Source organism: Ixodes scapularis, unplaced genomic scaffold, assembly GCF_016920785.2.
Source record: "Ixodes scapularis isolate PalLabHiFi unplaced genomic scaffold, ASM1692078v2 PGA_scaffold3__209_contigs__length_174095766, whole genome shotgun sequence".
In the NCBI taxonomy this organism is placed as follows: Eukaryota; Metazoa; Arthropoda; class Arachnida; order Ixodida; family Ixodidae; genus Ixodes; species Ixodes scapularis.
The window spans coordinates 60,640,949-60,654,863 of NW_024609868.1; the positions used below are offsets into that span (position 1 = coordinate 60,640,949).

At 46.7% G+C, this 13,915-nt stretch overlaps 2 protein-coding genes across 2 annotated transcripts; both read left to right on the forward strand.

The window, feature by feature from the left end:
* Positions 1-3,275: 3,275 nt before the first annotated feature.
* On the forward strand, positions 3,276-4,820 carry LOC115313245 (putative nuclease HARBI1). Its single transcript, XM_040215169.1, has 2 exons — positions 3,276-3,655; positions 4,397-4,820. The coding sequence occupies exons 1-2, from the start codon at positions 3,276-3,278 to the stop codon at positions 4,818-4,820; spliced, it is 804 nt and encodes a 267-aa protein (XP_040071103.1).
* A 7,680-nt stretch (positions 4,821-12,500) lies between these two features.
* On the forward strand, positions 12,501-13,340 carry LOC115321573. The gene has a single exon (XM_029981842.4). It carries the CDS (start codon positions 12,501-12,503, stop codon positions 13,338-13,340), a length of 840 nt encoding a protein of 279 aa, XP_029837702.2.
* The last annotated feature ends 575 nt before the right edge of the window (positions 13,341-13,915 follow it).

Sequence of the window (13,915 nt, forward strand, 5' to 3'; positions counted from 1 at the left end):
TCTATCCCGCTCTGCCACTGATCCTTTTTTTTTTTTTTTATTGCACTCGGCCTCCGATCCTTCTTTATGTCTGGACGACGTGGTCTGGACCAATACACGGCTCTGGTCTGGACTAAAGCCCCTCGACGTGTTTGCGTTTGTCTTGCAAGTAGCAGCAAATGCGTTAGTGCACGAGGGCCATGTCTCGAGCGGCCCTCGGAAGCAGTTGTCGGCGCAGTACTGAAATTAACGGCCCTTGGAAGCAAATGGCAGCGGAGAACCCGCTCCTGGCACGTGCTTTGCGCGCTCCACAACAATGGTTTCCGGTACATGTAAGCGGGAATTTTATCAAAGGAATTTAGTCGGCACTTGCCGGCAGCGCCTTAAACTTTTGGAACTTAGAGGATAGCTCAAATGCAACACGGCTTTGTGTATTTGAGTGGCTCTTTTTCGCTGACAGGCAGACTGACGTAAAGTGTCCTTTCTTGTCTTACCCGTTGCCAATATTGTCACCTGATGCGCAGTAGGCGCGCGATTGTGGACCAGTAGTAGAGCTGCGCCACTTGCTCGGACAGAGAGCATCTTCGTACAGTTCACGGGTGGGAAACGGTTGCTTCTTGTTGCTTTTTACTCGCCGCGCAGAAGTGTGGACCTCGCCACTAAATGAGCTATGCTTAGAGTCGGCAGTCTGTTTCCCAATGTTGTTGTGGGCGCTGCCATCTTGTTGCTTGTACAGAGCAGACACAACTGCCGATCGTCATGATTCAAAAATGCGACTTTCTCAGTTTTCAAATCGGTGTTAGAAGGGCTTAAATAATTGTGGAGGACGTAAAAGCGTTTTCTGTGATTTTCGATAAATTTTCAGATAACTGGCAACCATGATTTTAAGCCACAATATGGTTATTTAGTGGCAGTAGGGAGGATCATGGGGGAACAGCGCAGCATTGAGCTACATTTCAGACGCCATGTTCTTCCTAGTGCAACTAAATAAGCTACGCTTCAGAGTAACGCCATTGTTCATATTGTGGCTTAAAATCATGGTTGCCAGGTATCCGAAGATTTATCTGACATTACAAGAAACGCTTGTTCGCCCTCCACAAATGTTTAAAGAGTTCGCGAAAGAGCAGGGAAATATATGCGCTTCCTAACACCGAATCAAATGCTGAGGAAGTCGCACTTTAGAATCATGACGATCGGCAGTAGCGACTGCTCTGCAAAAGCACCAAAATGGCGGCGCCCACAACAATGAAGGGGAACAGAGTGCCGATAATCTAAGCGCAGCTCATTTAATGGCACTAGTTCGTCCCAGAAGTGGGGCGCGGCACGTGTCTTGAGCACTTCCACAAAATGTATGGCGCCACATTTCTCAGGACATATGGGCTTTACTCCACACTTCCTGAGGGCGCACAATTTTTTTTCTAGCAGCGGCGGCTCTGAGCTATCACCCTAAAACCATCATCCTGCATTTCCAGGCACACACGTGCCCAAGTCCGAGAAACAACCAGCGGCAGCCGTACTGAGGTCCCTCGTGACCACACTGACACGGCATTTCCTGAACGTTATCAACGTGGCACGTCATTTTCGTCATCTGCAAGAACATCGACTCCGGAATCAGCCGCAAGGGTGGGCAAGCAACGAGGGCACTACATAACCAGCTGCTTTCGACCGGCCACGACACAGGCAGCAGCGGCGGCTCTGAGCTGTCACCCTAAAAGCATCATCCTGTATTTCCAGGCATACACGTGCCCAAGTCCGAGAAACAACCAGCGGCAGCCGTACTGAGGTCCCTCGTGACCACACTGACACGGCATTTCCTGGACGTTATCAACGTGGCACGTCATTTTCGTCATCTGCAAGAACATCGACTCCGGAATCAGCCGCAAGGGTGGGCAAGCAACGAGGACACTACATAACCAGCTGCTTTCGACCGGCCACGACACAGGCAGCAGCGGCGGCTCTGAGCTATCACCCTAAAAGCATCATCCTGTATTTCCAGGTTGGTTGAATAAGCGTTTTCTGTTTAACATTTCTTCGACGCTGCTGCTGCTGCCATACAGCCATCATTGTATATATTATGTCAAAACCTGGCGTTGAATGTTTGCAGTGTGGTTTGCCTCTACCAGACGATGGAAATGTTACAATCTGCTCCGAGTGTTCTCATGGCTATCATTTTGGATCGTGCAGTGGTATTACTGAGGCTTCGTTTAAAAGGAAAAGCGAGAACGCACGAGAGGAGTGGAAGTGCCCGACATGTAGAAAAGGCTTACAGAGAAGTCAATCAGCGAAGGAGGCCAAACCATCAGAAGTCGATATTGCCCGCATGTTCAGCACAATCAGTGAAAAGCTCAAGATTATCTCGAGCCTCAAAGGAACTGTAGATGGCATTGAACACTCGGTGCAAATGATGTCTGACCAGTATGATGAAATCATGACCCAGCTAACTAGTCAGAACGTGGTCATCAAAGACTTGAAAGCGAGGGTTGAAAAAATCGAAGACAGTAGATGTGAAGACGAAATTTCCCAGCTGAAAGACGAAATAAATGACCTTGAATGGAGGAGCAGACGCTTAAACCTTGAGTTTCATGGTATTCCGCAGAAAAACGGCGAGAACCTGCTAGAAAATCTAAACGATGTGGCGACTAAGATGGGTGTACCTGACCTTTCGGAAGCTGAAGTGGTGTCGGCCCACCGGCTACACTTGAAGCCAGGGCAAGTTCCCGTGATCATTGCTCGCTTCGCAAACCAGGGCCCGTTTGCTCGAAGCTGGTTAACTCTAACCGCGGTTAAAAGTTAACCGCGTTTCCCTACCTAGGTACATCCGAGTACCTAGCCGCGTTCGACAAAAACTCAATGCACAATTTCTCCGTGTTTTATTATTATGCGGTAGCTCCCGCCACCTTCCGGTCGAAGCAAACAATAGCCTTTTAAGAAACTTTTTTGCTAGTTTTGTCTTTATTAAGAAAAATAAAAACATCTTATCACAATGTTTATTTTTATGCATGAAAATATATATGTACTTTAAAAAAAATAATAAATATCTTGATGCATCTATTGTGCCGCCAAACACAGCATAAATTTGCAGCGTTGATTTCGGATCTGGCAACGGTCTTTAGAGATTCGTTGTTTTGTTCTCCGTATTTTGCGACGCACGTTTCCCGCGCTTTAGTTATCACCTGATTTTCACTGTTTGTCTTCTCCTGCCATTTGCCCAACCGACCCTCCGACTCGCCCGCCGACTGACTACCGGACTGACTGACAACTGATTTGCGGACTGATTGGTGAAGATAAGGGACGCAATGTCGACTGTGACGCGACGCCGACAACGACGCGTGTTCGCCCAGTACGCTGTTGTGATGATGGGACGGCAGCGTGTGTTCCGTGACCGCTTGAACCCTTTGGAGGAGTTCGACGAGGACGAACTGCAGGAGCGCTTTCGATTCGGTCGCGCGGGCATTGTGTTCCTCGCCAACACACTGCGCCCGGACGTGGAGCGGCCGACGCGTCGCAGCCGCGCCCTCTCTGCAGAGCAGCAGGTCATTGTCGCCTTACAGTTCTACGCCACGGGGAGCTTCCTCATCACCGCAGGGGACTACATCCGTGTGCACGTCTCCACTGCTTCGCGGACTGTGAGGCGGGTGACTCAGGCCTTGGCACGTCGTGCCCGAGACTTCATAGGGTAAGTGGTCTGGAGCATCTCTGATGCGTCCCGATATTAGGCGCATGTGCAGGCCAGTTTTCCGAGAAAAAAAGCCTGGGCCTAGATTGCTCGATGAGCAATCACCATTATTTCAGAAACCCTTTGTATAGAAATTTCGGTGCGTGAATTGTGTTCGCTGAAACCCCCGAATTCGTTGAAGGTGGTCTTCTCAGCACACCTATTCTGCAATTTATTTACGGCGCACCACCTGCTCAATGACCCTTCCGTTTTTGTTTCCTAAGCTGTAGGCTTGCTAGCCTGAATATCTGCCAGCGCATCGATCCCCACGTATACTGGTACCTCCCTAAAGGAACATTAAAAGTGTTGCTTCAGCACTAGATATTTGTTCTTTGGTAATGAGCGTGACATGCAGACCAGTGAACTGGGCAGTAAAATTACACGAACCAACTGGAGTGTACAAAATGACTCCCTTAGTACCTATTATTGGTGCAGGCGCAAATTTAACTAAACTACAAATAAAGTAGGAGTGCAGACATTTACAAACAGCCTGGTTTCTGCACTCCCAACTATGCACTTGTTGCTACTGAGCTAGTCTTGCGGCTTCTGAGTACTGTCATTGTGCAGACGAGGCTTTTATTGCTCACTATTGATGACGATGAATGATAGCTGTGTTATTTTGAAGCATGTGATCATAACAACAAAACCGTCACTGTTAATGTCATAGTGCTACAGACTGACTCAAATCCATCTACAATGCAGGTGGCCAGGTGAAGCTGAGGGTCATGCCTTACAACAGGCCTTCTTTGAGATCGGTGGGTTTCCTTCGGTCGTGGGTGCTGTTGATGGCACTCACATTCGGATACAGGCACCACAAGTGCATGAGGAGGTGTACGTTAACCGCCATCTGTACCATTCAATAAATGTACAGTTAGTGGTTGATTTCTTTTACCGTATCCGCAATGTGGTTGCAAAATGGCCTGGAAGCACCCACGACTCTAGGATATTCACCGAGGGCTCGTTGTCAGGCAAGCTGGCCGATGGCGTTTACGAGGGCCTACTGCTTGGAGACAGCGGCTACACCTGCAAGCCATGGCTGATGACGCCCTTCCTGTCTCCGTCATCAGCAACGGAGGTCGCCTACAATGCGTCACATAGCACAACGAGGAGCATCGTGGAACGGTAAAGCCAGGCTATGCGTCCTGGTTCGACGGTTCAGTGTTTCGGTACCTTGAGGCACCTAACCTTTTTTATGTGGTTGTGCCTGAGCTTTACATATGTTGCCATTTTTATGTTCTTGCATAGTAGGATACGGCCGCTCAGAAGCAAGGAGAGGAAGGCGTATCTCTACTACACCTTATTTATACTACGGGCTGTAACCTACTACCATAGCCTGAAATGTTTATTCTAAGGTTAGCCAGCATTGTGGGAATGAAGAACATCAATTCACAAAATTCAACCATTAGCCAGTTAACTCTATATGTCACAATAATTGTTATATTTCATTTGCTCTTTTCTGTTTAAACTCCAGAATAGAAGTTAGAACTTCTCTGAAACATATCCTTCCTGTATGACTGGGTTTATTAACCTGCAGGTTTTTACTAGCTGTTTATACTTTTCAAACAATAGCAGTTAATTTTTTTTGTTACTCTATATTGCCTAAATGTAAAGCAATTCTTAGAAGAAAAAAAACAGCTTGCATTGTGAAAAAAAAAACACTGGCTTAGGCAGGTTTTGTTTTTAGACAGTTTGTGTACAGACTTATTCAAGCATATCTTATTAAATACTGCTTATCTCAAACTGCATTTTCCTTGCAAGTTTTTGCGAAGAACATTTTCATTATATCTGTGATTGGATTGCTGCGCCATTTGCGCCAAAGTGATTACCCTGCTACGTCCTGCTACGTTTAACAAAAATGTGAGGAATTTGCACCAACGCAGCACCAAAACTTAATTTCATTTTAATAATACTGAAAATATAATAGCTCGGGCTTCGCTGCCCGGCCGGACCGTCACGATATGCTTACGCAAGTTTTCAGGTTTTCAAAACTTTTGATTATCGTCTCGTATACCATACTATTCCATCACATTTCGTATGAATGACAGGCAATATCTGGAAGTTTCGCAATAATTTTTATGTTAGTCGTCTGTTCATTCTGGAGGGTTAGCTATAGTCCGTTGCAACCTAAGAACGAAGGGCCAGGGTAAGACAGGCCGCGGAGGAGGAAGCAGACGGAACGCTAGAGAAGAGAGGGGGAAACCTCCTTCTCTCTTTAGCGTTCCGCCTGCCTCCCCCTCTAAAACCCGTCTTACCCTCGCCCTTCGTTCTTAGGTTGCAACGGACTATAGTGTCGTTGAATGCGCTTTTCACCACGCACCGGTGTACTGCAAAGAAGCAAACACCACGGAGTAGGCATCGCAATTTTGCATGTCTTGCTTCTCTGCAGCGGACCCTGTGTCAAGGAGAAAGCTCTCCTCCAAAGTGAGACTCAAAACAATTCCTGAACGCCACTTCGGCTCGTAAATATGATGGATTACGAGATCCTGGCGGTACCTTTTTCGATTTCGAGATTTAGTAAGGGTACTTTGGTATTGCAACAGCATTTATATGTGCTCTTATGTATGTTTATTTATTTATGCCAACTCATTTGTTTAGCTATCAATTTTCTATAGGTGTGAGTAGATTCGAACTAAATTGACAGGAGCAATGGATGAAATCTCAAGAAGAGCCTGAATGAGTTCGGTGGGTTTGTTTTTAAGTTTCGGTCACATGCCGTTTTTGCTATGAAGTTCTACAGATAAAATGTAATTTATGTTGATAATCAAATGATAATTGCTTTGTTTTTTTATCTCATTTATAAATTGCAGTTTTATTACAACCTATAGAACTTGAAGGAAACATCAGTTTATGTGACCAATGTTATTGTACTAATTTAGTGGCATTCAGTACCTAAAATAACCATTTAAAGGAGTTTGTGCTGTCCTTCATCACTCACCTTCTTGTTACCCTGTCATGGCGCTTCTCCACGCAACTGAACGCTATAGTTTTTTGTGTTTGAGGAACTCCTGCTGCGCAGTTGATGCTAACAAAGGTTTGAACGTATGTGAGAAGGCAATGTAGACTTTGCCCTTTAGTTGGACACGCCGACAAATTATTCTTCACTTGATGTTTGCATTGGTATGAATAAAAATGAATGTGCGCTTATGCTACAAAAGTTCTTTTTGTTGCACCATAATTGACTTTTGACTGCTCCAAGGGCTGCTCCAAAATGACTCAGACCAATCACATCACTGAAATCTTTAACCAAATCTGCATATCATTACTATGTTAAAATATTCCAACAAAAATATAAATTATTAGGCATAATACCATGTTTTCAATGGGCTGGAGCGATGATAGACATCGCATGCCGACCTCATTAGATGTTCTTATAAACCACTTCAAAAGGATAACAGATCTTGCTCTATTTATACACTGTGCAGGACAATAGGCCAGCTCAAGCGGAGATTTCATTGCCTCCATGCTGAGTTGAGGATGCAGCCAGAGAGATGCTGCGACATCACTGTTGCCTGCTGTGTTCTGCACAACCTGGCCAAGACGTACCCCTGCAGCATGCCAAGGACTGTCCTCCCCGAAGAGGTTCCCGTCGAGCCCGTGGCAGCGGGCTGTGATGAAAGCAACGAGGCTCGGGATGCCATCGTTTAGCCAGTTCTTCGGTTGAGCGTAAGTATACCAGGGTGATTTCAGATAAGATCGACCAAAGGGTGGCTGGTCGACATTTTTAAATCAACTGATGTTTTTATATGACATTGTCTAGTGTCTGGTATAAACGAATCCACACTTAGTTTTGACCAGAAAAAAATTTGGAGACAAGAAAAATCGTCAGGCAGGGAGAGGTGGACAGTTGCAATAACGCGCACTGATGGAGGGGGCAAGTTTGAAAGTGAATAATTAAAACAATAAAACTAGGAGAATTTTGAAACGTTTTACAAACAAACTATGGGTACAACTTGCTTGTAATATAAAGTAATAATATTTATTAAAAATTTATTTAGTTTTCTAAAAATTGCCAAACATGCCTGCTCGAACGACAAATGGCAAACTTTGGAAATCTGTATCTCATGAAATAATTTAATCATTATTACATAACTTGCAGACATTATTTTACTAATATATGGCTATTATTGAAAAAATAAATAAGGTATCTGAGTGACACAATTGTTACAATATATTTAGGCAAACATAGGAAAAAAATCAAACAAAGAAAAATTCCAATGCGAATAAAAAAAAAACACCACCTTCGATTTTTTTTAAATTTGGGTACCCTGTTATACTCTATTTTGGCATTCATTTCTATTAAAAACATGTTGCATCATTGCACTGTGAAAGAAGAAACAACTCCCCAAAGTAGGGTCCTTTTTCAAAGCCTACACTTCGCAGTGTCCTATACAAGAAGTGACTCTGAGAAAAAACGACGACGACGACGAGTCCGGTAGGACCATTCTCTTCATTGCTCTAGAGGTAAATGACAATTTTATATATATATATCTGTCACCGATTCTTCCGCAACCCCTCGTTCTTCAACGAGGGGCAGCTGTCCTCGGCTCTTGAAGCAGTGACCCGTCTCCGACCAACGGGGATTAAGGAAAATGAGCCATCCAAACGCACCGCCACAAGCATGCAGCGCGGACCAATCAGCCGAATCATCCAACATCTCTGAGTGCTCCCCTGATAACGTCATGGAGGAGTCTGATGACGAAGGTGGATGGATCACCAAAGTAGCAAAGAAACGACGCCACGGATCCAATTCGAGTGAGGCGACGATCATCACTCAGCCTACTCACAACCTTGTGGTCATTGTCAAACCTACTAATCCGACCACGATCATCACTAACATGAATCCTCTGGCTCTGAAACAGATGCTAGAAAACCTGGCACCAGACGGAGTAATCCAAATTCGACCAAATTATCGCCTTAACCTATTGGCCATAGATGCAAGAAATATAGAATCAACGAAGTCCCTTCTTCGGCTGAAGAAGCTTGGCACAATTCAAGTTCAGACGTATGAGCCAGCACCCCCATCTTCCAATGTTGGCGTTATTCGCGGCGTATCAACAGAGATCACAGACGCGGACCTCTGGGCATCAATAAGGGAAAAAGCACCAGTCATTCAAGTGAGGAGACTCGGCAAGACAGAGGCAGTAAAGCTTGTCTTCTCCACCAGAACCTCACCAGAATACGTCTTTTTGGGGCACACACGATACAGTGTCCTTTCCTACCTCGAAAAACCGCGGCAGTGTCCTAAGTGTAACCGCTTCGGACATCTGGCGAGCACATGCTCCAAAACGCAACGCTGCAGCCGATGTGGTGGAGAACATGTCGTCAGCGAGTGCGAAGCGAAGCAACCAAGGTGCATAAACTGCAAGAGAGGCCACGATGCCACATCCCGGAACTGCCCAGCCTACAAAGCTGAAAAGCAGATAACTAACTACAGAAGCTCGAACAATGTCGAATATACGTCTGCCAAAACTGTCATCACGAATGAACAAAAGGTTCGAGGACTGGAGAAGCACCGCACTCCCCACAAGCAAAAGCAAAGCTTGAAAGGAGACAAGAAAGCTATCATCCCAGAGATGAATGAAACCGATTTTCCCCCGTTGGATACTTTGTCATCAGAAATCATGCCGAAGCCAATGGTCCCGTCTGCAGAGCAGCCAGAGTCTCCACCCAAGAATGCAGAAGCTGTTTCGACCCAGAATACTTCTAAGAACCAAGAAGTACCAAGAAAATGGGCAAGAGAACACCCAGCTCAAAAGAAGCCAAGATCAGTTACAACACCCAAGTCTCAAAGCCTTGGTAATGCGTTGTGCACAATTGTCACGTTGTTGCGCTCTTTCCTCACTTCTCTCCAATCACCCATCGCTCAAGCAATGATCACAATTATCGACATTGTTGTTCCACTTGCCACTTCCTGGTGCAACTAGACTGCTTCATCGGGAACAACACATTGCAAAGTGAAAAAACGAAACATACAAAGAATACACTTCCTCGCTGCAATAAAAGCAGCTTATTTCCCACAATAATTCAGTGGAATGTCAACGGGCTTCGAAACAAGATAAATGACTTACGGCAACATTTACGGAGACACGAAGTCGAGGTACTCGCCCTTCAGGAAACCAACTTGAAGTCAGGAGCGATCCGACTATCTCCCTACGTTATCTACACTAGTACTCCCCGAACAACATCAACAACCACAGACGCACCTAAGGCATCTCTATTTGTACACAGAGACTTACCTCAGTTCCAAGTGGATCTTTCAGATCTCTGCGACCAAAGCGCAGAATACGTGGCTGTCACGATACAAAAAGACAACTCGGACGCCATGACAATCGTATCGGTATATATTCGGCCCAGTTCTCCTTGGAATCCTACCATCTTACGCACGATCCTTTCTCGGTGTAAGCCGGCCACGCTGATCCTTGGAGACTTTAACGCCCACAACGAGGCCTGGGGGGACAAGAAAACGTCCGCTCGTGGCCGGTCTCTAGAGGATACCACTACAGCTATTGGCCTCCGATGTCTGAATGACGGCACTGCAACCTTTGTGCGACCTGGCGTAGAGAGCAGTGTGCTCGACCTGACTTTCGCCACCGCTGCAGTACGTGCGCTCTGGCTCGCCGAACCCGACAGCTGGGGCAGTGACCATCTCCCTATTATAATTACTTCCCCAGAGAAAAAACCTGTCACCCACAAGACTTGTTCTGTAACAAACTGGGATGCCTTCCGAGTATACTTCGAAGATATATCTACTGGCACCACTGATCACACGACCGCCGTCTCTCAGGCGCTCTGCAAAGCGACACGGAGAGTTACGGTTCCTATATATAGACCCAACCCGGACCTAAAATACTTAAGGCTACGTGCCTCGCGCCGCAAAGCACAACGACGTGCCTTGAAAACATCAAGACAAGAGGATATACAACGCTATCGAAGGATTGATGCGGCATTTCGTAGGCATACCAAGCGCTTACAACGGAAACAATGGCGACAGCGATGTGAGACCCTTCACTCCCCCGGTGGCGGAAGGCAAGCATGGCGAATGGCCTGCGTCCTGGCGGGTCATGCTGTTCCCCGCTCACCGGTCCTTGGCCTTGTTATCGCGCAGAACATCACGTTGCCTCAAGCCGCGGAACTCCTTGCTGATGAATTCACCTCTGCTCCCGCTCCGCCACCGGGATTTGTCGCAGCCACTGCTACCAGCACGCCAGCGCAGGTTGCCAGCAACTCCGATTTCACGCTTAATGAACTACAGCATGCTCTTCAGCGTTCTTCTCGGAAACGCACCGCACCAGGCCCAGATGGGATAACTTTTCAAGCGCTTCGTAACCTTGATGATACGACGCTTCCTGGCCTTCTGGAATACTTAAATCATATTTGGCGCTCGTCTGATATTCCTCCTGCCTGGCTCAGATCTGAGGTTGTTCCCATTCATAAACCAGGAAAACAGATAGGTGTCACCAGCTCCTACAGACCGATATCTCTTACATGTTGTCTGGGGAAGGTGATGGAGCGAATGGTCCTACGGCGCCTTGACTGGCAGCTCGAGACATCGGGCGCCCTGCCTAATCAGCTGTCTGGCTTCCGCAAACAACGTTGTACGACAGACGCGATCGGCAGCCTCGTATCAGACATGGAACAATCGAAGGCAACAAGGCAAGCAACAACAGCAATATTTCTCGATATTAAGAAAGCATTCGATGCAATTCCGCACGAAACCATTATTGCTCAGCTTACAAGGCTCGGGGTTGCAGGCCGAGCTCTGGCATTCGTACGCGCCTTTCTTACAGGAAGGTCTATGCACGTACGCCTAGGTGGAATTCGAAGATCCCAACGTACGGTAACCCAAGGCGTTCCCCAGGGCAGTGTTATAAGCCCTCTCTTATTTAACGCTGCTATGGCGGCACTGCCTGAGGCTCTACGGCGTACGAAGTCATCGGGACCTGTCATTAACATCGCAATATACGCTGACGACGTGGCCCTCTGGACTACCGCCCCGACTAAGATATATAGCAAGATGCAACAAACCCTCCAGGACGGATTGACTATAGTTGTAGACGAGATTTCTAGACTAGGCCTTACGCTTTCCGCCTCCAAAACAGCTGCCCTTCAATACCATCCAACGGCTAGAGCATCGATCAACAAAATCTACACAATTAACGGAACAGATGTAGCACGTGTCCGAACGTACTCCTACCTGGGGTTTCTTCTAGATGACCGCATCTCCTGGAAGCCTGCAGTCAAGGCAACACTGATCAGAGGTCGCCGCCACCTCAATGCCGTTCGAATGATGATGGGCAGCAGGTGGGGAACGTCTCAGGTCATGATGCTACAGTTATACAGAGGCCTCATTCTTTCGAGATTATTATACGCCTTGCCGCTGATTCACCTGAGCAATGCACAGTCTGCAGCCATTGAGACCCTGCAAAGGATTGCACTTCGCTTCTGTCTGGGTTTACCGAGATACTCCCCGAACATTCCAACGCTGGTTGAAGCGAGGGTCAACCTTGTCGAGAACCACGGCAGAGAGCTGACACTTCGCCACATCGCAAGGCAAACATCCTGCCGGTCAACAGAGTCCCTCTTGAACCATAATCGAAGTTGTCCTCAATCTCGCCTTGGATCTCTCGCTAGAGACTTTGAAGGAATTGTGGGCACCTTAGATAGAATCTACCCGGCACCACCACCTTACGCCTCGCCGCTGAACATCAGTGAATCTATTCCGGAACTCAGAAGCAAACGCTTCACAGCCCAAGTTGTCGCTCGGACCCTCGCAGAATACCGAATTGAGGTGGATTTTCTAGGATGGATGCGTGTATATACCGACGGCTCGGTACTTCATAGCCGCAAATCATCCACTGCAGCAGTTTTCATACCGGAACTAAAAATGGCCAAATCAAGGAAACTGAGCTTTCACACTACATCTACCACTGCCGAACTTGCCGCGCTTTGGCTAGGCCTTGGCATCCTCGACAGTATCCCTCACAGTGGAAAGGCAGTGTTCCTCACAGATTCCAGAATAGCTTTACAACTTCTCGGTAGCCTCGAAGACGCCCCACAATATGCCAGATACATTGGACACATGACAAGAAACCTAGAGTCTAAAGGATGGCATATAGCATACCAATGGCTGCCATCACACGTCGGTATCTCGGGCAATGAGACAGCCGATCGTCTCGCTAATGCAGCTCACCACATTCATGTACCAACACTTGTTATACCAAAAATGTATGAGGCCAGACTTATTATTCACAAAGAAATAGAGAAACTACATCCGGACACGCGCGTCTCTACCGGGAAGCCACCCGCACGCGTGCCTCCAAAGCTGTCCCGAGCCTCCGCTTCTCTACTGCACAGACTTCGCACTGGTTGTGCCTTTGCTGCGAAAGCCCTTCACCGTATGGACCCAACAATAAACCCAAACTGTCCATCCTGTGATGTTCCCGAGGACCAGGACCATCTCCTCTGGACCTGCCCTACTCTAGCGGACAAAAGAAAATCGCTTCTCGACGGCCTGCGGCAAGCAGGCGTAGCAAGTGCTACAACACAGGACATTCTTTTTCCCCCAGGTTCTGCACGCGATGTCTCGAGAACATTCGCCGCAGTTCTCAAGTTCTTGGAGGACACCAGTTTATTTGACCGCCTCTAACCCCGGTGTCTGATATACACTGGGCGATGGCAACACTTCAACAACCGAGCCACAAGAACTGCTGACCAATTGTTCTTTTTTTTTAATTTTTTATTCTTTCTTCATCTTCCTTTCTGATCCCTTTTCATCCCATTTCCTCGCTTCTCTTTTCAATCTGTTCTTTTTCTTTACCTCTCTTCTTTCTTTAACTTTTTCTCATCTCCCCTTTCATCCCCCTCCCTTCCCCGGAACTAACTCGCCCCCACTAAAGGAGTGGCCAACATGTTCCGGCTTTCCGCTACCCTCACCACTAACTACTACTACTAGTGACTCTGAGTTCCAGTTTCATGAAACTTGCACAAATCTTTTATATACATTTATTCAGATGAGGTCATTGATAAAAAGAGCGATCGGTCACACATTAAAAGGGAGGAGAAACTATATACAGCATTTTACATAAGCGTACAAAGTGGTATCATATTAGAGACTAATGATTTGAGAAAAGATGATGCAGTGTGAAGTTGTACCTTCCGGTATATTTTACATCTAGAGTAAAATAAATAACTTTACTTCCACACACAAAAACAAAGGTATAA